Below are 25,293 nucleotides of genomic sequence, written 5' to 3'. Positions count from 1 at the left end.
GTTGTCGAGCAGTGATCAGTTTAGCTGCCTGCAGGCCAAAACCTTAAACTTGGGGGAAGGTGATCTCCCCCAGTCCTCTTAAGCTGGGATAAGAAGATTGATAAGAAGGAGAACTGGCTGAAATTGAGCCACTGCTGAACATGACACTGTGTGCGTGTGTGTATACTGTTGCAGCTTCAAACTGTTCCTTTAGTGACGCTCCACACCAGTGGGGGGGAGCAGATTCAGATTCTGTGACAAAGTTCGCTGTACCAAACATAGAAAAGAAGAAAGCGACAAGCCAGAACACAGAAAGAAGAAACTTTGACAAATTGATATTGACATTGATTTCATTACACCTTATTTAGTGCTGCAATACAGAAGAGAAGAAAGAGAAGGTGAGGACACAAGATAGAGCCAACGCAACCATCACCATGTGACATTTTAGAACAATCTCTGCATTGACATTGGCTAATTCGGCCAGCGGGAACGTACACAATGTGGTGGAGGAAGACAATGGTTGTTACTAGAAGGCCACCCTAGAAAGGACTGAACGCCGTTGGCATAGGAATCCTATTGCCACTAACGTTCCCTTGAGTGGTTGACATGGTAGAATTAACATGACACGTTGATAATAGGCTTCCATCATTTCTTTGATGGTCATCTAGTGACAACTGAAGACAATGCAGAGTATAATTTTCTCATTTTTACATCATTAAGTTCCTCCAAACAAGACAAAGTTTGTTTCCACAGCAAGTACACTTCCACCTTTATCCAAACCAATCCCCTTATCCCCTTATGAGTCAGACTGAACCTACAGGTGGTTCCTGAGTAGATGCACACAGAATTAGCCCTCTGCAACTTCGAAACTAATGCCTCAATGGTGTGTGTCTCCTACTACCATTATCAAAGTTCACAGCTAAGCCACTGAGCATGTGGTGTTTGCACAAATAGTCTCCGTAATTGACGTGTCTGTAAGTGACTGTGCTAAGCTGCTTTGCTGCTCTGGCACTGCCTTGTTGCATGCATTTGTTTACCCAGGCCCGTTCCCTGCCTCTTAAGTGTCACGGTTTCAAGGCCAAATCACATTATTCGGGTCTTATTTTGGGATTGTAGTTGCTTATAATATAATTATGTAATAGTCAACAGAAGTGTGCATTTTAATTAACAAGGGGCATTGATATAAGACTGGCAGAGTAAGACTAAGAGTAGTGTAGCAGAGTAAGGATAAGTTTATCCTTCCAAAACACTTATCTTTCTGCAGATGTTTGATCGTAAGATGTTGGATAGGGAGCAGTCCTCCATGGATTTTGTGTACATTTTACGTTGTGTAAATCAAAAAATATTAGTCTTTTTACTTTAGCTTTTACTGGCACTCCATGGAATTTGTGTTATGGTGCTGGGTAGAATATACTGTTGGAGAACATCTCTGTATTGATTTGTTAAAAGTTCATTTTGGAGCTTGACAATGGGCACATGAATTCACATGAGTAAAACCAATCGCTCAGGGGTAAAACTGTCAATGTTAAAAAGTTTCTGAATGCATATTGATTTATTGAGGTCATTTAACCTCCATTAGACATTTGTCGTACGCATTGTCGGGGTTCTGCTGTGGCAGTAATCATCATTTGTCAATGCGCCCACACACAGCTCTCTGCGGCAAGAGGGGACGTAGCAGAGGACCGCCCGTTTCCTCCCCAGAGCTCCGCCCATCATAGCTCCACCCCCAATGTGAACGGAGCCCCCCACCAGGCCAATAGCCCGAGCCCTGAAGGTAGGCCCCGTCCCCTTTGCCCCTCCCCCCGCAGAAACGGTGGCACGTTGAACATCCTGTTGCAGACTGTGGCCGGACTGACTGATGTAGTCACAGTTTGCACTTATGGCGTCTGAGAAGGCCATTCTGTACATTCTGCGGGCTTTAAAACATAGGCCTACGTCATTATTGATTCAGGCTACACCCCCCACCCATCCAACAAATGTGGGCAAACATTGATCAAAGCCTGTTACAAAGTGCTGCACACCGTTGGGAGGAAACCGGAAACCGCAGCAGACCGCAGCAAAACATTTTCCAATTGAACATGCCCCTGGCTTTCCTGGCTGGCTGGGTGCCAAAAAAAACCCACCAAAAAACCCCCCAGTGTCATAATCCGGATCTGAAGTGCTTACCTGGCACCGTTGGCGTTGTCAGCAGCCCGGTCATCTGCCAGGAGGACAGCGTGTCCCGGGACAAATGTCCTTGGGCTGCTTGTCAACGGAACGTCAAAATGGCTTTGGCGGAAAGCGGGCGGGAGAGGCCCGACTCCGCGGTGAATCATCGCTTTGAGCGCGTGTAAACGCAGCACCAGGGACTGCGACAGAGGGCTGGAGTCCCCCCGCTCTGAGCAGCGCTTCCTGTGTGTCCGCCAGGCCCGTTTCCTCACACACACGCCATCCTGTTTTTGCTTCAGCGCTGCTGTGCCGCAGTGCCGCGGGGCTCGCTGACTGCACTGCCGTACCTCTCGTGCTTTCATCTCCGCCTCCAGGAACTCCAGCGCCGTTACTCATTGTAAAGGCTTCCTGCCACAGATGTAACATTTGAAGCCGTCATCCCTGAGCCTGTTACACATGTGTTGCTCACAGCATTCCCAACATAAACAACCTCCGCGGACGATAATACGTGGCAGATTTCAGACTGCCGCTGCTTCACACAAAACACCGAAGTCCACAGATCCCCAGAGTTTAGTTCTTGAACTAAATGCAGAAAAAAAAGCTACTATAACAGGACAGATGGAGAAAACAGTATGTTTACATGTGAACGGAAAACAAGTTCCTAAATACTAATCCACACTAATTTGTGCCAGAATTACACTGTGTTTCTATGGAGGCAGCTTGCAGCCTAGTAGTTATTGTACATGACTGAAACCCGGAAGTTTGGTGGTTCACAGCTGCTGAGCCCTTCAGCAAGGCCCTTAACCCCACTGCTTAGTCGAATCAACTTTGGATAAAAGTGTCATCTAATAACAAAGTATTATTATTTTTAACACCCGCACATCCTCATTGAGCTATTGCGGGAGAAGATGGGTGTAACAGCCCAGGGATAGAGCCTCCGGCTTGGCTTGTGTACTATATGCCCTGGCTGGGTTTGACCTTTTCTAAGGCTGTCCTCTCTCCAGCAGTTAACGGGAACAGATCCCTGTCCGCCTCAATCATCCTGGAGAAGTACAGGGTCGGAAAGGTGATAGGAGACGGAAACTTTGCCGTTGTGAAGGAATGTGTTGAGCGGTAAGTTCAAACGGTGCGATAAACCTGCGTGAAAGTGTTTCTGAGTCATTGGGAGGGAATGAAAGGAATGTATGACTGGGTTCTAATATCAAAGGAAGTGTTACGGATTCTGTTCCGTTGGAGACAAAATAATAATCAGAGGAAGTCGCTTGCAAGGTATGCAAATGGCCGATGCCTGACTAAGGCTGGCAATTTTTCCCTCTCCAACGGATTGGTCAGTTAAGGCATGCCTTTAATAATGAATTAATGATCGACTCGTGTGTTATAATTTTTTCTTATTTTATTATTTAAGATCTTCTCTGATTTTATTTTGTTAAAAAAAATAAACATCACGATACTGTTGTCATTATTTTATTAGTTATATTGCTACAGGTTCTATGTCAAATGAAAACTGGGTCAAAATAATTATATAGTTGGGCAACGTGAAAATTTGGCAGGAGAATTGTAATAAATTCAAATGAATTTATTTTATTTATGGGATTTGTTTAAACTTTTATTAGTTTAGTGGTAGTGTCTACTGTGTGTGTGTGGGCCTGGTAGTGTGTAATGCTATCGGTATTAATCTGTCTGCAGACTCCAGTGTGTGGTTGATCCTGTCTGATGTGTTGGCAGGTCCACAGGGAAGGAATTTGCTCTGAAGATCATTGACAAGGCCAAGTGCAGTGGGAAGGTCAGTTGCCTTTTCCATCTAGCAGTTTCAGCCTCGATTCATCATTTCTCTGGGGTGGACTGCATAGTGCTGGGATGCCCTACCAGGAGGTCTGCAGGGTAGGGGACTGAGGATGTGTGGTTTTGAACACTTTCCACAGTAGCCATCTTCATAAAATGAAGCCCTACACTACACTACTAAGATTAAGCTAGCACTGTCTGTATATCCCGCCCATCTATATTTCTAAGAGCAGACAACCTTTAACCTTTAACCTTTAACTTTTGTCTCTGTGTAGGAGCACCTGATTGAGAATGAAGTTGCGGTTCTGCGCAGGGTCAAACACCCCAATATCATCATGCTGATTGAGGAGGTGGACACTCCCAGTGACCTCTATCTGGTCATGGAGCTGGTCAAGGTAAGGTCAAAGCAGGTCAAGGGTCACTCATTGCTGGTCGCACACTATTAGGATGGGAACCATGTTTCTGGTCACAACTTGTATATGAGAACATATGCCCACCAGCTAAATAGTCATGCTTAATTTATGTAACAGTGTTGTCAGGCTTCATTGATAGAGAGGACTGTCAATTGAACGGGTTATGTTGGATCTCATTTGGAAAACATTTGGATCATCCAAAATCAAAGACTAACCCTGCAAGGACGTTAGATATTACTGCAAAGACAGTAAAAAGACATGACAGGCTAGCTCAAGGAGATTAGGGACAGTTTTCCTACAGTAGAGTGACAGAAATGAGTTCCGTACACACGTTCTTAATTGTGTTTGCTGGCTGAAATTACTCTGCAATCGGGAATGCAATCTGTTTTGTTCGATGAAAACCTACTTCTCCTTGAGTGTCCCAGTTCTGATGAACATTTTTCATACCTTATGCCATTTTTCACGTCAGACACTCGTGCCTTGAGACTGCTGAAAAGCACACAGCAGTTTCTATAAACAGGCCATGGACCAGATAGGATGATCCTCTTTTTATAACTTTTCCGGTTCGTACTGGGTTATGTTGTTGCAACATTTATGAAATCTTTTCCTCAAGGTCTCAAGTTTGCCCGATTCCTGTCGATGTAAAAAGATTGATGCGATGTCATTAGTATGACATCCTGGCCCACCTGATAACTGCACACACCTGTGTGGCTATGTTTTGTGTCTTTTGTCTCCGCTGCTTTTCTTTCTGTACCTAACCAATACTGCCCCCTACAGGGCGGGGACTTGTTTGACGCCATCACCTCCTCAACCAAGTACACAGAGCGGGATGCCAGCACCATGGTGTTCAACCTGGCCAGCGCCCTCAAGTACCTGCACTGCATGAAGATCGTACACCGGGACATCAAGCCCGAGAACCTGCTGGTGTGTAGCCACCTGGACTGCAATGCCTTCTGGGGGAAATACACACAATACACATTTATACTGACTTGTATACTGCACATTCTGGAATGCACCCACAAAAACACAGGCACACACACAGGTTGTTTTTTTTCTTGTTCAAAAAATAAATTCAGGAAGTGATGATGGTGTAGTTTTACCTGACCAGGTGAAATTGCGCTGCTATCTGCATGGGGTTAGAGAACACAATGCAGTGCTTCTCTGTGGAACAATGGAACCATAGATGAGAGTGAAAGTTTCATCCTGAGCTACAAGGAGAACAGGGTGTGCTAAGCCAGTCTATTTACTGTGTGAAAGTAGGTTAAAAAGTTCCATGGGCACTCCGGCAATAAAGAACACTACTTTACACAACAGTTCAATACATGAGCCCTCAAAACATGCACATTACTCAATCTCTGTTGTGAATATTGCAATGAGGGAATGTTGGTCATTGTAAAGTTGGCCTTTTAGTATTAGGCAAGGTGTGTGCACTGTTCAAAGGGATGTCTGCAGGAACACTCAAATCAGCACACAATCTATACAATGAGGAGTGTATATCTATAATTGGTTCGGTAATTTGATTTGGAATACGATTATGATTATGATTTGGAAATTATATTTCCTACAAGATAGGAGGAGAACTGGTGCATTCTGGGCTTTCTTGAAAGTCAATATTATTAATATGCACTTCAATATTTTAGGTTTTCTCAGTTAATAAACTTGATTCATGTGAGGAGCTTTCTACATTAATATTTAAGAGTGATGCCTAGGAATGATATGATGTAGCATATTAATTGGATCTGTGTGAGAAGGTGTTTGACAGCCCAAATGGCTATTGCAGTGTATGGGGGTAATAACACCCCCACGCAACATGACATGTCCTCAGGTGACCGGGCGTGTCCTCAGGTGACCGGGCGTGTCCTCAGGTGACCGGTGTTACCACCTGCCCATGTGTCCCACAGGTGTGCGAGGACCCGGAGGGAACCAAGTCTCTGAAGCTGGGGGACTTTGGGCTGGCCACCGTGGTGGAAGGACCCCTGCACACCGTGTGCGGGACGCCCACTTACGTCGCCCCGGAGATCATCCTCGAATCAGGGTGAGAGATGCAGAGAGAGTTAGAGACATTGCGTGTGTGTGAGAGGCATTGCGTGAGTGACAAAGAGAGTATGATGAAGTGAAACATAAAGCGTGTGTAGCGGAGAGAGAAATAGAGATGTACGGAGAGATTGATCGAGTGAGGGGAAGTCAGAGAATCGGACAGGAAGCTGCAGTCATGCATCACCACTGATGTGTCCACCACAGAGCGATAGATGTTGCGTCAGGCAGGTTAACATCTGTCCCAGAGGCTCTCTGTGACCCTTTCACTAATCCAGGTGATGGCCTCAGGGCTGTAGAGAGAGCAGGTATTAAATCACAACAGATGGATCCTCACACACCATTTACAAAAGCCTCAGCAGACAGGATAACGGATGTCCGCCCACAGCTTTGCCAATCCATTAACCTGTTTATAGAAAAACAGCTACAATAAAGGTGAGGCTAACAGGGGATATTGATATAAATCATGTTACAGCAGTAAAAGCCTGGTACTATGTTTCATTATTCCGGCACACTGCCCTACAAGGGACATCTATCAAATAGCCTTAGACTTAATTTGATTCTGATTCCTGGCACTTCAAATTGTATGTTAAGTGTCTGTCTGCTAGGAAATGTCCAACTGTTGTCCGTAATGCGACTGAGTGGTTTTAACACAATTGCATTCACGTGTGTGTGTGTATGTGTGTACATGGAGTTCTTACAGTGATAGGTCTGTGATGCACACCCATTTCTCTCCTCTCGTGGGGTCAAAGGTACGGGCTGAAAGTGGACATCTGGGCAGCGGGTGTTATCACCTACATCCTGCTTTGTGGCTTCCCTCCCTTCCGCAGGTAAATACGCTTCTTCTGCACTTAATACCAATAACACAAAGGATCTCTAATGTTACTGTTAAACTGTGCTGTTAAAAATGATTATTCCCAAAATATCTGATCTGGCACGGTTCTACCTTTACCACCTTAACCGTGTTCACGTGTGGACGACACGGTCCATGCGCTGAGCATGTTGGCAGTAAAGGTGATGCTACATGAGGCAACTTTTGGGGCTACAGTTGCCAGCAAAACGTTCCCTGGTGTAGCATCACCGTACGATTCAGTAGTCGGAGTACATTGACTTGAGTGTTGAAGCTAAGGCTAGATATGGCAGCTGGAGAAAGGTGCAACGTGCTCTGTGTGAAACGCAGTACCGTATGAAGTCACTGTAGTGTGAGTAACAGAGCTCTAAAAACCATCCGTAGTTCCTGCAGTCACATCATCCTCAATCCACACAATCCAGGCTGCTATACTATAAATCATTTTGATGTGCTGTGTAGTCTTAATTTGATAACTTTCTAATTACTCCTTTTGAATGAAAATTCAACATCTTTGTCTCAACTGTTCTCATTGTTTTGATCTGAACTGGGCTTAACAGCCATTCTGCACTGCTTTTATAACGTACACACATTTATCCATTAGCTGAGTACACTCCGAGTTTGACCACTTTCAAGACATGACCTGGCTGAGGACCAGCTGATTGGTCCTGTCTGCATAATGCACACTGCAGGTTGTGACCTGAGACTTTCAATCAGGATTTAAAATGCAAATGAAAATACTTTTCTACTCACTTTGATCGATTTATAGATTTTTTAAAAATAAAATCGGATTATTATACCTGTGGTTTTGCATAAGCGTGCATGCGCACAGAATAATATGCATATAAATGAATGTATGCCCATACAAGGTCATAGAAGGGCTTCTAATGGTATTGAAAACCGGGAGCTTGCTGCCAGAAAGCGACAGATGATCCTTAGAAAGAACCTTATTCATAATGCAGAAAGCACAGACACACACACGCACGCATGCGCACACACACAGTATGAGTAATCCTCTCCGCTCTCCGTTTGGCCGTTTTAATCTATAGTCTGTGTCCTTGAATTCTTATGCAAAAATTGTGAGGGAAGGTTGGGGGGGGGAGTGTGAATGTGGATAGGGGTTTAATGGGTGGCCATGTGACATCGTGCAAGTTGGTGCAGTCAGTGTTAGCATGTGGATGGTCAGTCAGTGTTAGCATGTGGATGGTCAGTCAGTGTTAGCATGTGGATGGTCAGTCAGTGTTAGCATGTGGATGGTCAGTCAGTGTTAGCATGCATGCGAGCAGTGCATGCATAGGTACTGTACGTGTGTGAATGTTTTTCCTATTGCTACCCATGTGCGTGTACAGTATATGCCTGTGTGTGTGTGCGAGTGGGCACGTGTGTGTGTGTGTGTGTGTGTGTGCATAGGCTTACATGTGCTCAGGGGCAGATCTGTCTCCACAGTGATAATAACCAGCAGGAGGACCTGTTTGACCAGATCCTGGTGGGCCGGCTGGACTTCCCCTCTCCATACTGGGACAACATCACCGACTCAGCCAAGGTGCTGACTGCCTCACTCTGCCTCACTCTGCCCCCCCCCCCCCCTCCTACCCCACCCGCCCCTCACACACCCCCACCCCTCATACCCCACCGCATTCACGCCCCGCCCCCTCCCCTTCCCCTCCCCTCCGGTCAGAGCAGCTCTTTTGACAGGCATATAGATTACTGCAGACAGAAACACACAAACAATGCTCTGGAAAAGAGCATCTGCTACATTGCAGAACTGTAATGTAATGCACAATGCTTTAAAACCTGGGATAAAACAGGCAGATCTAAACCACACCAGCATGTACAATGTGCCAATCAAAGCATTCAGTGGTAATAATGCGCCAATGTCAGTAATAAATTCATCAGTCCATCTTGCAGAAAATCTGCAGCAGTTCCTTCTGTCAACACTCTTTTCAGCGCCAGGTGCAATTTTAATTCAAATTGTTGGTGACGGATGTTTCTGGAAACACTTACCCCAGATCCAACCCGTCTTTAATCTTACCCAAAACTGTATTGCATAAATAATGATAGTGATCTACAGTCAAGCTGTACCTGGATGCAACTTCACTGACACCAGGACGAGTGGATGACTGGAAGGGGAGTGTGTCACATGTTGTGTTTTGGCAGGAGCTGATTGGTCAGATGCTTCAGGTGAATGTGGAGGCACGCTACAGCGCAGAGGAGGTCCTGTCTCACCCCTGGGTCACGGTGCGTAGACTCCATGCTGCACTGCGTGTGCGTGAGAGAGAGAGAGCAAACTGTGCATGCAAAAGAGTGTATAAATGTGTGTGTATGTGTGGTGCAGGATGATGCCGTGATGGAGAACAACATGAAGATGGAGGTGACGGGTAAACTGAAGAAGCACTTCAACTCAGGGCCTAAACACAACAGCACATCGGCCGGAGTGTCCGTCATTATGGTAAGAGCACAGATCTGTCTCTGACAAATACACAACCGCCTTGGGCCTGCTGCCACACACACACACGCACACACACACACACACGCGCACACACGCGCGCACACGCACGCGCACACACACGCGCACACACACACACACACACACACACACACACACACACACACGCATACACACACATACACACACATACACACGCACGCACACGCACACGCACGCGCGCACACACACACACACACACACACACATACACACACACATACATACACACACACGCATACACACACATACACACACATACACACGCACGCACACGCACACGCACACACACACACAATTTGACTGAGCTAGAAGGGTGTCATAACCTGACTAAATAGTAAGTTCACAAAGCAGTGTAAGAAAAGTAGTGGGTGGAAGATTATTCTAATTTGCAAATGCAGTGCTTATTTTCATGTCATAAGATATAAAACTATAATAACATTTGACAGATGATGATTGACTATTTAATTTAGCAGAGAAAGCAGAATAAGATTAGGGCAGCGTCCATTAGACGTTTGCATAGGAATAAATTGGTTTATGGTTTCCAGAAAATGTCATTACTGTACATTACTATCTGGGAACAGACCTGCTTCTTCCACAAAATGATAAACATGATTATACAGTGTTGCTGCACAAGAAGAATGTTCTAGCATAATTTGTTCATCTATTTGAAAAGTAGTCTGTAGTTTTATAAGCAGATGCAATGGCTTATAAATGAGGTCATACCAATGTGGGGGAAATTTAATTTGGTTCAGAAAATGTAGTTATAATTATTTACCATCATTAGGATATATCCCATGTCTGCAAACGCCACACATAGCCAATCTGTTCGAGTCTCGTTTTAGGGGCCATTCCATCCCCCACTCTCCAACAGGGACTGCCACGAGGGGGCTCCACCACATGCCCACTGCTTTAGACTGAGGACCACTGCTTTAGAGTGAGGACCACTGCTTTAGAGTGAGGACCACTGCTTTAGAGGAATCAGGACCACTGCTTTAGAGGAATCAGGACCACTGCTTTAGAGGAGTCAGGACCACTGCTTTAGAGGAGTCAGGACCACTGCTTTAGAGGAGTCAGGACCACTGCTTTAGAGTGAGGACCACTGCTTTAGAGGAGTCAGGACCACTGCTTTAGAGGAGTCAGGACCACTGCTTTAGAGGAGTCAGGACCACTGCTTTAGAGGAGTCAGGACCACTGCTTTAGAGTGAGGACCACTGCTTTAGAGGAGTCAGGACCACTGCTTTAGAGGAGTCAGGACCACTGCTTTAGAGGAGTCAGGACCACTGCTTTAGAGGAGTCAGGACCACTGCTTTAGAGTGAGGACCACTGCTTTAGAGTGAGGACCACTGCTTTAGAGGAGTCAGGACCACTGCTTTAGAGTGAGGACCACTGCTTTAGAGAAGTCAGGACCAGTGATTTAGACATGAATTTCAATTAATTGAAATTGAAATTGAACTGTATTGAATTGGATTGAAGCTCGTTTAGGCTGTCTCCCAATGCTGAGGTTTGATGGCAGCTTATTCTGCAGAAATAAAACCCTGCCTCCCCCTTCTCTAAGACTGCAGGAAAGGCCCTAGAGCCAAATCCTCAGAATAACATGTCCCCCTCCTGTTTTTCCAATAACACCTTTTAATGACAACCTACGGAGCTGAGCTTCTAACTTTTCAGCAGTCTGCGATGCATGGTCTGCCCCCTAGTGCCCGTGTGGGGTAAAGCAGGCTGCCGTTGACCTTGACACAAATCTACCACCTCCGAACTGTCAGATCTGTGCCTGCAGGACCCGTCTCTGCCTCCTTCTTCACTGTCTTTCTCTCTGATCTCTGCCTCCTTCTTCACTGTCTTTCTCTCTGATCTCTGCCTCCTTCTTCACTGTCTTTCTCTCTGATCTCTGCCTCCTTCTTCACTGTCTTTCTCTCTGATCTCTGCCTCCTTCTTCACTGTCTTTCTCTCTGATCTCTGCCTCCTTCTTCACTGTCTTTCTCTCTGATCTCTGCCTCCTTCTTCACTGTCTTTCTCTCTGATCTCTGCCTCCTTCTTCACTGTCTTTCTCTCTGAACTCTGCCTCCTTCTTCACTGTCTTTCTCTCTGATCTCTGCCTCTCTCATGCCATTTGTTGTCTTGCAGAAGTTACACTCAAATGTTGTTGTTTTTTTTTTGGGTGGTTGGGTTAGCGGGGGCTACTCATGTGCATGTAAGAAATGACAGAAATGACACTGCTGCTGCTTCTTGAGAGGGGGTGTGCTGTATTTGCCTCTGTCTGTCACTCTTTAAATACATTTATGATTTTTTTCCCCCCAAAATGAATAATTCAGTAAATTAAGTAATGTCCTCTCAACAGCTAGTTTGTGTGCATTCTTGTATTTGATTTGCAGATATATAGAAAAGCCAGTTCCGCTTCTGTCTTCTCATAAGTGAAATAGTGTCAAACATAACTGATGATGATGGTCAATCATTTCAGCTGTCAAATGCAAGCAGACCCTAATGACGATGTAGTCTGGCTAATTATATAATTCAGTAGGTGAGACAGTGAATGCAAGTCATGCTAAATCTATACCCACAGTTCACTGGAAATCAATTTACTGAATTCGGCAAAGAACAAATGAACTGAATAATGAATTAAATAAAAACAATGACAGAGATTTGGTGCCACCTAGCGGCAAGAAAACACAATTGCACACAAGTTTTGTTCAGATACTGTACCTGAACCAGGTGATAAAAATGGATGCAAAATGCAGCATTTCTGTGGACTAGATCGAATTCCCAGTCTGCTTCAGTGTGTTTCTGTAGGGCAGGGCTCCCCAACGCCTTGTTCTGTTCAGAACCAAGAAGTCAGGAGAGACGAGGCAACTGCCCTCGACTGCTTTATTTGGAGAATTAAGTGCGGAGCAACAACACAGGGGTGGGGAGCCACTGCTGTAACATTATTTTCTTTAGATGTATCTGTAGTGTGTGACTGTTTCTGTTCTGTTGTGAGTAAGACTAGTCTCTGTCCCTCTGCTCCCTTCTTCTTCTTCCTCCTCTTCTTATCTCTCCTCCTCCTCTACTGCCTGCACTGCTACCCTCTGATTAGCTTCAAGGCTACGGTACGTACTAACACTCATCTCTCACCACTGCGCTCACTCCTAACTGCCCGTCCAGTAGAAAGGGGGAAATGGAAAAGGGCCAGAGTCATCAGCATTTTAAAAACCGCAGTAACATTCATCCGTTTTCTAACCTGCTTATCCCTAGCCAGGGTCGCAGAGGAGCTGGAGTCTATCCCAGCAGGAATTGGGTCAAAGGCAGGAATACACTCTAGTTAGGTTGTTGCAGGGCTCACACACTCATACCTAGGGGCAATCTGAACGCTCCAATTAATCACACTAGCATGTCTTTGCACTGAGTGAGGAAACTGATAGCGACAATAATAATCCCATTTCAAACAAACTGCAGTACTTGTCTTATTGATGTGGCCAATTACTATTACTGTAGTTTATTTTGGAGAAAACTGGGGTAAAAAAAAGTATTGATCAGCCTTTTTCACATGACTAAGATGTGCCAAGTGGACAGCCCTACATATGTAGCTTTTCAGGTCATAGGGTGTTGTCAGGGACATGTCAGAATCCCCTGCATAGGAGGGACTGACATCTGAAACATATGAATCATTTCTGTGTACAGAGGGTTGTAGTGACAAACGACTCTTAACCAGTGTACACAAGAGGAACGTGGGCACTGTAGTCTTCTAAAACCCCTCTGAGCTCTGTCCCCAGCGGCGTTACCCGCTCACCCGTGTGTCTGTGTGTCCCTGCCGGGGTGTAGAACACAGCTCTCGATAAGGAGAGCATCCTGCTCACCAGACGCACCCAGGAGCCCGGCGCCATCACACCTGGGACAGCGCCCACCCAGCATGAGGACTCCGCTCCCTCAGAGCCCAGCCGCCCCCGGACCCCCCCCCAAACCCAATCTCCATCGCCTCCGCCCACCCTGCTGACTGTGGAACAGGAGGCTGAAACGGAACAGCCTTGATTGACACTGGGAGAATTAGGACACACCTACTTCCCCCCCTCCCACTTCCTGTTTGCCCCACCCCACCTCTGTCCACCTGGCCTGTTTCCCGCATGCAGAGGTAGACATTCCGGAAAGCACTACTGCTCTTCAGCTTCACAGCCAGCTTGTCCAATAGCTCTTATTTCCTTTTGTTGTAAAATGGAGGCAGAAGGATAGTTTAGTTTTATTGACTACTGTATATATGTGAATATTTGAGGGTTCTGAAACACGTCAGGCTGAAAGAGTTTTCGGTATGGGTTTTAAAAAGTTTCAGCTCTTTTTCTGTTCTCTCCAGGAAAGTGACTTGTTGGCCGGTTAGTACAACACGTGTTCATGAGTATCTGATCATGACTGCTCTGCCAACGAGTTGAAAGAGAAGGTACGGAGATTTAGACCTGGAGGGATCGATGTGAAACTTGAAATAATGCGATTATTTCTTGTTTTTTCCCCCAGTGAGCATGTCCTAAAGGCTGACTGGGCCCTTCTCCTTTCGTGTAACTGCTTTACACCAAAACACACTTAATTTGCCTTCAGTGGAACCCGAGACGATGAATGTGGATTGAATCCGAGGGCAGAGCTTTGAATAAACTGACATTGAACGCATCAGCAGCAACTGATTCTGCCCCGCTCCAACTAAAGAAACCTCTTTTCTATGAGCCCATTTAGACTGAAGAACCTAATGAAATAACAACTTGCCTCATAACTAATTTATTTGTACAGACTAAATAAAAATGTGAAGATGTTCTTAAGACATAGTTATTTTTCCTGCTGTTTGGTAGGGCTTCAGTGTTGTAGGTAGGGGGTGCTGTTGTCCTTATTGTTGGGGGTGTTGGCTTCATTTGGTCATTGGGAGCAACAACGAACACTCCACAGAGCGAGCCACAAGGACCTTTCACACTGGCTTTCTCTGTATAGACAAATACTGTACTGTACATTTCCTCAAACTAGATCCCGATAGCACCAAAACAATGCTGTTCCATTCTGCCATTTAAAAGCTGAGTCAAATGCAAGCGATAGTATATTTTTAGGCATGACCAGCTTTATTAAACAGTGGTGTCCCTCACTGACTGAGTGAGGGATTACTAAAGATAAGGACGATGCTGTTTCTTGGCCAGGGCTCCCTTAAAAAAATTATTTTTTCTCAGCGGAGACCTGCATCGATAAATCATTTCACCACTAGATGGCAGAAAAGGTGTTTGAGGAGATCCAAAGTCACAAAAGAACAGTGCCTGTTCTGTTTTGTTTGGGAGAAACATGCTTACATTTGGTTTTCATTTTGACAGTCTAGGCTATTGTATACTTAGATGAGGATACTGATAACGTCACCTGAAGGTTTTAACGTTACACTCATTTTGTATTAGAACTTAAAATGCAATAAAATTCTGCATTCCTGCTATCTCTGTTGTGTGTGCTAGCATTGCTTGGTATTTTAATGAATATATCAGTTCAACTGAATGCATCAGTCTTTGAAGGCATAGACTAGCCAATCAGGTTTGAGGCCAATGGCATTCCCACTCACACGTCCAGCACTTGGAATCCATAATTGAACCACTCCTGTTACAAATTCATTTTATTATTTTCAGCTGAATTTGAATGAATTTGTAACTCCTGTTACAAATTCATTAGTATTAATTTCAACAATGTCACACATCAAAAAGAAAACAAAAAACACTCGATCCAAAACAGTGGTACAGTACATACAAACACAGCAGTTCTGTCAGTATCACAGTCATATTGTGCACCTGGCTGGACTGCTTCTCAATGCACTCAGTGTTGATCGTCGTTACCTTTTATAGTCATGCATGGGACAGTCTCCTAAAAGCTGAGCTGTGCCCCTCCTCACTGGACGTCTCCTGGGACAGACTACCTGAAGGCCGGAGACTTCAGCAACACACAAGCTACAGCACATACCATTGTTCAAATGAAGTGGGGGGGGGTCGGGTATGAACTCTGAGATAATGCATATAAATCCCGTCTCAGTGGCTTTCTCAAGGTGCACAAGCAGGACTGAGACACACAACGCCTCAACCCAAACCGCATATTGCTTTAAGATCCCTTCAGCAGCATACATAAAAGCATTAAGCTTATAAGAAACAAATTATCACACACACTGACACCACCCCAATCCCTCCAATACCCAAATGTTTTTTTTTCCCTCCCAAGACAACTGACGCAAATATCATTTTCTAACCATTACTGACCACACAAGCCCTCATTCTTTCTCGGAGATGAAAATAGACTTTTACGGCTAAAAATAGATTTATAGCTATATAACCCAGCTCAGGGTTCTATATTTTATGAAATTCGTTGAGTTCTACAAAATATAGGAAAAAACATTCAAAAATAGTTTTTGCTTCTTTTCAGGGAACAGTAGATACATTCAGGAATTCAGTATTTATATAGAGTAGTGCCTTTTAGAGGTAATGGCAGGACATGGGAGTCACCTCCTGTGGTTATAGCCCCCTCTAGTGGCTAGACTTCAGCATCTGCTCTGATACTCATTATGCCATCTGCTGAAATCGGTGTGAAACAGCACGATGCTTCCCGAGGACATGCCGGTGATGATGCACCTGGGAAACGGGGAAAAGAGACTCAATTTTAGTGTCTCGGAGAAATAGTTACAGAACCTGTCACTATTCCATATGTCAATCCTCTGCTCAAGGGTTTCCCCTTTTGTTTTGGAAATAAGTGAGACTGTCTTTCCTCAAACTGTCCTGAATGCAGTCTTTAACTGCATGCCACACCTGTCTAAACCTAAAATGGCTGGCACTGCTGAGGCTTGTGGCACTGGTAGGCTGAGCGAGCTCTGGTGAGTGCAGGAGCTGGAGACTCTGGCTCTTACCTTTGGTCATGTGACACGGCCATGGACCGGATGCCTGCATCGCAGCCTGGGTAGGTGAAAAGGTGTTTGAGGTTGTGGACCTGCCAGACATTAAGCACTCCAGCCTCGCCCCCCGACAGCAGGTACTGCCCGTCCCGGCTCAAGAGTATAGCCTGGGGGAAGAGTCAACATTGGCACTTATCAGCTGCAGAGTCAACACTGACACTTATCACCTGTATACTCAACACTGACACTTATCACCTACATACTCAACACTGACACATCACCTGCATACTCAACACTGACACTTATCACCTGCATACTCAACACTGACACTTATCACCTACATAGTCAATACCGAGACTTATCACCTCCATAGTCAACACTGAGACTCATCACCTCCATACTCAACACTGACACATATTCACAATCAACTGATATTAAAAACTAAAAACACCTCCAATGAACAAGGACGTCTTAAAATTTCACATGAAAACCTCCATATGGTCAGAACAGAATTCAATTTATAAACCAGTGTTGAAATATTATGATCAGAAGTCCAGATCACACAGATAGGCTGTTATACAACACAAACTGTTAATGCAAAATAAACTAATTTGTATTGTACAGCATTTTGTGTTTTCATTTATTCTTTTGGTGTAAGTCTCACTGATGGTCTTGGTGGAGGTGGCTGAGTTGAGTTTCTCCTTTGCCATTGAAAATTATGAAACATAAATGCTCTAAATTAATCAATGAATGTATGTCAAGGCTAAGGATGAAGTTGCTTGGGTCCGCCTTTAGAGGAAAGCTTGAAATCGGGTTTAAAACCTGTGTGTGTGTGTGTGTGTGTGTGTGTGTGTTTGCGTGTGAGTGTGTGTGTTTATCTCTAAAAAATAAAGTAATGTACCAACATCGCAACCCTGCCGACAGACATTAAGAAAGATTTACATTATCTTTCTGGAAGACAAGTTTAGAGTTTGGGAGGTCCCCTGCAGAGCCCAGATGGTTCAGTCCTCCTTGTGTGCACACAGAACCAATAGGATTCCACCATTACTCACATGGCACTGACTAAACCTACAAAAGACCAGTATGGCTATTTTGTGAGATTTGTTAGATTTGTTACTAATCACAGACTGGGTGTACCTCACAACATTTAGAGCCAACAACCCAATTTTATTCACTCAAACGTTAGATTGGAAGAAGGATTCGTCAAGATAGAATCATACTGGTATTTCTATGAAGAAATACAGATGTTAGGACTATTTCACTAATTGGCAGTTGATAGGAGAGAATATTCAGTATTAAAGCCAAATACCAGAGAAATTTAGGGCCCCACACCAGCATTTCCTTATTAATCTGGAAAAATCGGATTCGTGGTTATGTCTAAGGCCAAATTGCAAGCACTATTTCACCGTAATTCACAATAACAAGGAAAGATGGTGCATGAGATCGCGAAAGTGTTCACAGTACAGTATAAGATGTCGCAGTGTTTTGAACTGGTGCCCTGCCGTTCGTATTTCCATACTACTCTTCTGTGGCTTATTGCCAACATGGCAACACATTTATCTTTGTTAGATAAGTTTCCAGGATGTTCTGCGGTAGTGTGCGCCAATACAGTTTAGCGTATCCAACTCATCTTGGTCTGGATATGAGCATATACTAAAATGCCCAAATAAACTCTGTTGTGTTCTTACCTTTGACCTGCCCTCCCTCCCTCTCCCTCCCTCTCCCTCCTTCCCCATCTCTCCTCATTTCCTTTTCATTCCCTCTCTGACTCCTTCCCAAATTCCCTCTTCCCCCCATCCCTCCCTCTCTCTCTCCCTCTCTCTCTCCCGCGTGGACGTCCTGTTGCAGTCGGAGCAGTCGCCCTCAGTTGAGCCCATAAAACACAGTTCAGTGTCCCGTCAGGACCTGTGTGTTGGAAACCTGGCACAGAACAGAGCAGGTCCAGGTGGGGGTCCAGGTGGGGGTGGGGGGTGCGTCCGCGCCCGTAAATCAGCCGCAGGAGGCCAGACCGAGACGACGCACTCCGGAAAAAGCATCATGGCCGCCGCGAATCGGGTGTCGCGAGGACTCCTCTGATGTCGAACGACGCGACCGTGAGACAGGATGCGGGCTCCAACCTCAGCTGGTTTCTATACCCCCGATTCCAATGTCTCAACTTTATCATTACTCCTGCTCTGCAGCAGGTCTGGCAAAGTCGAAGTTCAAATTTATGGAGTCGTTAATTCGAGCCACTACTTTCATTGAAATCGATCACTGCCATACATGTCTGTTCAGGCTCAGTCCAAGTTTCCAAAGGAATGTCCTGTAAGAAAGGCAAGACCCTTTTTCCCCAGACCCTCTCTGTTAGGCAGTCATTAATACACAAGTCTGGGAAAAACTAAGTGTAAAGTGATACTGTGATTGCAAGCTTATTTCAACGGGAGTCATACTGTGTACTGGGGGAGCTCGGTGAGATTAATAATGCCAAACCTGCATAAATACTACATAATACTGCATAAAACACTGCCTCAGACCAGCTTCGCTCCAAAGTGTTTTTCATGGAGGTTAATACCCCCCAGAGTCTCAGACACTGCTGAGATTTAGGGCAGCTGAACACCGGCGGAGGTGCAGCTAACGTCTCAGAGAGCATGTCTGAATTACAATGCTAACAGCCTGCCTGAATAACACACATCCACACAATCAGAATGCCAGCAGCCTGCCTGAATAACACACATCCACACAATCAGAATTCTAACAGCCTGCCTAAATAGCAGACATCAACACAATCAGAATGCCAACAGTCTGCCTGAATAAAGCACATCCACAAAATCAGAATGCTAAAAGCTTATGGTTCTGAAGAGTTAGTTTCCTCTCAACCTCTTAAAACACGTCAATCTATACCTCTGTAGGATACGGCTCCTCTATCTCAGTCCTGGAAGGCCACATTGCCAGCAGGGTTACTGAACTCTAGCCCTGTAAGGCCACAGTGGCTCTGAATGAATGAAGATTTGGGCGGAAGATTTATGACCTACACATAGGACGCAATAACCAGAGCATAACTGTAATAGTAAGCCTCATCACAACCCCCCATCAGACAAAAAACCACACCCTCCATCTGCATGGTGAAAATAGGGAGAAACATATTACTATTTCATGTTACTCTCCCAACTGATGTCATGTGGCATGGAGGGCAGGTAGAGTGCAGAACGGCTGGAGGCCTCACCTTCGTCTGTTCCTCCCCCTTGGTCTGGGCTAGCAGCTTGCCGTTGACGCTGAAAACGCAGAATTGGCCCTTGTCGTAGTACACCACGCAGTGCCCCTCGGTGGAGGACTGGATGAGCCGGGGCCGCAGGGAGATCTCAGGGCCCTCCAGGGCCCGTAGCAGGTCGCCATTCATGGAGTGTATGAGGCACAGCCCGTCTAGAAGGAAAGGCAGAGAGACACGCAATTAGAATACAGTGCATTTCTCACATGGCACGGTTAGCATGTGGGGCGATTAGCACCCAGCATGGTTCACATGTGGCATGGTTAGCACAGAGCCTGATTAGCGTGTGACACGGTTAGCATTTGGCACAGGACATGGCAGGGTTAGCACATAGCCTGGTTAGCACCCAGCACGGTTAGCATGCAGTTAGCACAGCACACAGCGCAGTTCGCATGCGGTGCAGTTAAGCACGCGGAGCGGTTACAATACTGCGCAGTTACCATGCAATGGACAGAGCCTGGTTAGCGAGTGACGCGGTTAGCATGCGGCACTGTTAGCATGTGGCACGGTTAGCATGCGGCAGGATTAGCACACAGCCTGGTCAGCACACGGCACGGTTAGCATGCGGTTAGCACAGTTAGAACTCAGCATGGGCGCAGGCCCTTCTTTCTCAGCGGAGACGGGGTGAAATATGAGCACCTCCGCGGGGAAGCTCACCTCGGGAGCCGCTGATGGCCAGCCCCAGTTCCGCGCACACGCTGGCACAGGTCACCTCGCAGTTGTGACCCGACAGCACGGCCCTGGGAGTCACGAACTCTGCTGGAGACGGAGGCAGAAGCCGGTGTCAAAAGCACAGATCACAGCATGACACTGGGCAGCAGCTCACGATATGCTGATGAATGATTCAGAGACCAATACTGGTCTAATCTGGATACACAGACTGAATAATATGGGATATTTGAAGATTAATAAATATTAAATATAAACAGCAGGGGGTGATAAATCCACATTTAAGAACACCTAACAAAAGGTTACTTATAGGGTAATTTTATAGTCAGTAGATTAGACAATATTCACACTGTAACCATAAAAATGAAAAAGTACAAGCAATTTTGCATATTAAATATGAATTTTTATGGAATAAGTTTTTTCCTGATTTAAAAAAAGATATTAAATTCATTAATCTCCTGTAATCAATATTGCGACCGGGAGCTGTAATTCTTCTGCTTTCAATTTGACCACTGAAATGTGTGAGCGTGATATATATACGGCTCCCAGCTCACCGCGCAACAATTTCAATGCAGTTTCTTTCACAAGACAAACAAATGCGGGCACGCCGATGCGATAAATTACAGGGCTTCCAGTGGAGAGGGAGCAGCAGGAGACGCAGCTCAGTGACGGAGAGCTGCAGTGTGAGGGGACGCTGACACAGCCTGACCCCGGCCTACTTATCTTTACTGCAGTCACCAGAGCTCAGCCACCCGCTCAATCATCTCCACTTCAAACCCACAGCGCAGGGAGGGAGGGAGAGAGGGAGGGAGAGAGACTGTGTACAAACACGCACGCATACACGCACGCACAGACACACGCACGCACAGACACGCACGCACACACACGCGCACGCACACATACACGCACGCAGACACACGCACGCACAGACACACACGCACAGACACACGCACGCACAGACACACACGCACAGACACGCGCACGCACAGAGGCACACTCACAGACACGCGCACGCACAGACACACACGCACACACACGCGCACGCACAGACACACACGCAGACACACGCACGCACAGACACACACACACGCGCACGCACACATACACGCACGCACAGACACACGCACGCACAGACACACACGCACACACGCGCACGCACACATACACGCACGCACAGACACACACGCGCAAGCACAGAGGCACACTCACAGACACGCGCACGCACAGACACACGCACACACACGCGCACGCACAGAGGCACACGCACACACACGCGCACGCACAGAGGCACACGCACACATACACACACGCACAGACACACGCACGCACAGACACACATGCACACACACGCACACGCACAGAGGCACACTCACAGACACGCACACGCACAGACACACGCACGCACAGAGGCACACGCACACATACACGCACGCACAGACACAGACACGTGCACGCACAGACACGCACACACACACGCATGCACAGAGGCACACTCACAGACACGCGCACGCACAGACACACGCACGCACATACACACACGCACAGACACGCGCACGCACAGACACACACGCACAGACACGCGCACGCACAGACACACACGCATGCACAGAGGCACACGCACAGACACACACGCACAGACACGCGCACGCACAGACACACACGCACAGACACACACGCACGCAGAGGCACACGCACAGACACACACGCACACACAGACAGTGATTTTTAAAATGTCAAATTCAGTTGCTACTATTTGTTATCTGTTATCATTATTTGTCACCGGCAACACTGTGAAAGGTCATGCCAATAACGGCTCTTCAAACTGGACCGAGAGAAGACCAGATAGACAGGGAGGGACCGAGACAGACTGAAGAGCAGGAGGGAGAGGAAACATATTTATGAAGGTAAAATACAAGAGTAAGAAAGAGAGATGGGGACAGAGGGGGAAGATAGATGGGGGGAGACAGAGGAGGAGAGGAGGCTGAGAAAGAGAGAAAGAAAAAGAAAAAGATGAAGAGATGAAGAGAAAACCCTGTGTTGCTGGTCCCGGGTGACTGTAAAACCGTTCGGGGGGTGATCCGAATGCTGGGAATATACATATATGTCTGGCTGACACCGAGCACTGCAGCTCTGTGGCTGCTGGGAGTCTCGTGTGGATAACCAGGTTTTCACAGGGGGGTTCCCCCTCAACCTCTGCACCTTTGATCTGGGGAAAAAGGTTAGAGTAAAACAACTTTCTCAGACCCTGCCGCGAGTTCATTAGGAGTTCGTTACCGGGGCCAAGCTTGTTTACCACGGGACCCTTTCTATGCACGAGGGGTCTAATTAAACTTAGAGTTTAACTGAAGGAAACAGGCAGAAAGTGAGTGTGCGTGAGAGAGTCACACAGGAAGAGGAATGGGGAAAATAGATAGGTGTGATTTATTTATTTATTTTTAAATAATGCTTTGACTTAATTCAATGCAACCAAGCTGTTGCATGGTGCCAAGTACCTGCTCAGAAAGCTTTCGTACTGACACACACAGCTGCTAAAAATGTCTACATGGTCTAGCTCAACTTGCAGCAAATACATACATAAATAAAATAACAACCCACAAAATAAAGATTTATTATTTGGTGGCTGCTAGACCTCGTCAGCGTCAAAGCTCAAACTTAACATCTTTACAGCTCCAGGGATCAAAAGCAGAGTGGGACTTTACAGCAACAGATCAATAAAAGTGATATATAGGCGTATCGTCTAACCTTTTACCGTTCGTCAACATTTGGTTCGTGTAAAGGGAACATCTGAGTACATTTTAATACTCCTGTATCCTAGAGGGAACTTGAGAAACCAGACACTACGCAGCTCATGCTGAAAATGCTATACCGTACTTTGTTTATGATTGATGACGACTTCCTAATGGCTGTCACCGTACAATGTTCCTCAAGGCTCTCTTAGTTCTAATGTTAGAGCTTCCTCAAAAAATAAAGAAATCTGCCAAACAGCGACAGAGAAAGTTTATTTACGGTTACTTCAGTTCACAGTAAACTAATCAAGGGACAGTCTGCGCCAGTTATGCCAGGGTGCGGCACTCGACTGTGTCCAACTCTGCTGGAAAAATTCTTAGGATTCTTCAGGTTGACGGGTTTTAAAAATGATACCCCTTTTCCTTGTCTTTTTTCCTGTAAATAATTCCCCCTCGGAGCTGTGGCCGGTCAAAGGTTAACCAAAAGGGGAAAAAAGCTGAAATTCACTAGGAAATATCCCGTGGGATCATTTCAGAAGCAACCACTGTTGCATTTGTATTTAACAGACATTCTTCTGTGTGTGCGTGTGCATGCGCTCTTATGCATGACAGTGTTTTATGACATGACAGGACTTAAAACTATGTTTTTACCCCCAGGTTCAAAGCTTTTTAAATATTTATTAAGTGGAAACCACTTAATAATCCGCCAGTTCTCCATAAGCTTTTCTGCTTTAGGATGATATAAAGTGAAAGATGAAACATTACTACACATTACTAATGAGTTCATCATGAATATTGATTTGAGTGCCCAGGGACTGGCAGACCGATGGCCTAAGCGTGGCCTCCAGAATATATCACTGTAACCCGTATCTTAGGTCACAGATACCATACAATACATACAATATCCACAATCTATTCAGTGTTACACATTGCCAAATGGTTAAAAGCAATTTGTTCATCAAAATCGGTGGTGGTGGGAGAATCAAATATACATTTCAATTGCATATTTGGCAAGCCCAAACAAAGAAATTCCGGCGTAGTCACTGAGTGTAGCAATATTAACTTTTCACATGAAAAATATCTTTATTCTTTTAATCCTTTACTTCCTGAATCTCAAACATGAGGCTGCCTGTCTGTACTTTGCGCCAACCACAAGATGGCGGTGTTGTCTACAGAATCTTCCATCATGTCACCCTTACCAGACAACTGGCATTGTACCTACAGTACAGTGTATCACCTTGGGTCTAGCCAGCAGGGGGCGCTAAAGAGATGCTGTTCTGGGGTCTGGGGTAATAGAGGGGAGCTAGAACCTGCAGGCAGAGCATGCCCAAAATCCAGCTGAGCCCGAGGAACAGACCTGTGTGTGCGCTTCAGCCAGGCCGGAGCGGATGTGCTCAGGACATTCCTGATAGCTCTTTACACAGGCGGGGGATAGGGGACACTTGTCAGGGCTGTGCTCGGATTAGAAGGAGGTACCCATCCCTCGGTTTAGGGACCAGTGAGACGCAGTGTTACTCTGTCCAAAGGTGAGGTGCACATGAGTAGAATCTCCCAGGCAGTGGCCCTCACGGGCGGCTTGTAGCGTAGTGGTTAAGGTACATGACTGGGAGCCACAACGTCAGTGGTTCGAATCCCGGTCGAGCCACAATAAATGATCCGCACAGCCATTGGGCCCTTGAGCAAGGCCCTTAACCCCACATTGCTCCCCGGGCGCTGGACTGTGGCTGCCCACTGCTCCTGGGTAACTAGGATGGGTCAAATGCAGAGGACAAATTAACGCGCAGGGTTCAATAAAGTATATCTTATCTCTTATCTTATCTTATCTCACGGTTCTCCCCGTGTGTCGGAGTGGCGGTCTAAAAACAGGCCGGTGAACATGGCCCAGGTCCTGGATCAGTGACAAGCCTTTCAGGGCTTTTCGTGTGCTGAGACAGTGCAACTAAGTCTCTGAGATTGGAATACATTTCTGAGACCCTCTGAAACCCCAAACCAGATACAACCTTATTTATGTTGTTGTGTATGACCCATTATGGTTGGGTACAATGTGAAAAGTATTCACCGATTTGGTACGTTTGGCACAATATAAACTTCTTGCAGCAAGCTTAGATGTAGTTAA

The 25,293-nt window shown here is 45.9% G+C and overlaps 2 protein-coding genes across 6 annotated transcripts in view; one reads left to right on the top strand and one right to left on the bottom strand.

Moving 5' to 3' along the window:
• The window catches only part of LOC133131270 (serine/threonine-protein kinase DCLK2-like), a 48,856-nt gene extending 33,749 nt beyond the window's left edge, over positions 1-15,107 (top strand). For 3 of the 5 annotated variants that reach the window (XM_061246555.1, XM_061246554.1, XM_061246552.1), the window contains 11 exons: positions 1,630-1,753; positions 3,132-3,240; positions 3,853-3,910; positions 4,185-4,304; positions 5,100-5,246; positions 6,224-6,357; positions 7,109-7,186; positions 8,650-8,746; positions 9,361-9,441; positions 9,539-9,652; positions 13,484-15,107. In XM_061246555.1, coding sequence (XP_061102539.1) covers positions 1,630-1,753; positions 3,132-3,240; positions 3,853-3,910; positions 4,185-4,304; positions 5,100-5,246; positions 6,224-6,357; positions 7,109-7,186; positions 8,650-8,746; positions 9,361-9,441; positions 9,539-9,652; positions 13,484-13,690 — 1,269 coding nt within the window. In that variant the 3' untranslated portion in view covers positions 13,691-15,107. Of the gene's footprint in view, positions 1-1,629; positions 1,754-3,131; positions 3,241-3,852; positions 3,911-4,184; positions 4,305-5,099; positions 5,247-6,223; positions 6,358-7,108; positions 7,187-8,649; positions 8,747-9,360; positions 9,442-9,538; positions 9,653-12,758; positions 12,772-13,483 lie in introns of all 5 variants that reach the window. The other 2 variants (XM_061246557.1, XM_061246553.1) reach the window with 2 other exon arrangements.
• Positions 15,108-15,263: 156 nt separating this feature from the next.
• Positions 15,264-25,293, bottom strand: part of lrba (LPS-responsive vesicle trafficking, beach and anchor containing) — a 207,041-nt gene continuing 197,011 nt past the window's right edge. The window contains 4 exon segments of the mRNA XM_061244631.1: positions 15,264-16,281; positions 16,554-16,705; positions 19,741-19,937; positions 20,440-20,541. Coding sequence (XP_061100615.1) covers positions 16,191-16,281; positions 16,554-16,705; positions 19,741-19,937; positions 20,440-20,541 — 542 coding nt within the window. The 3' untranslated portion in view covers positions 15,264-16,190.

Source organism: Conger conger, chromosome 6 (genome assembly GCF_963514075.1).
Source record: "Conger conger chromosome 6, fConCon1.1, whole genome shotgun sequence".
NCBI classification, from domain to species: domain Eukaryota; kingdom Metazoa; phylum Chordata; class Actinopteri; order Anguilliformes; family Congridae; genus Conger; species Conger conger.
The sequence above is the reverse complement of the archived record's forward strand: the minus strand, read 5'-3'. Positions and strand labels throughout refer to the sequence as shown.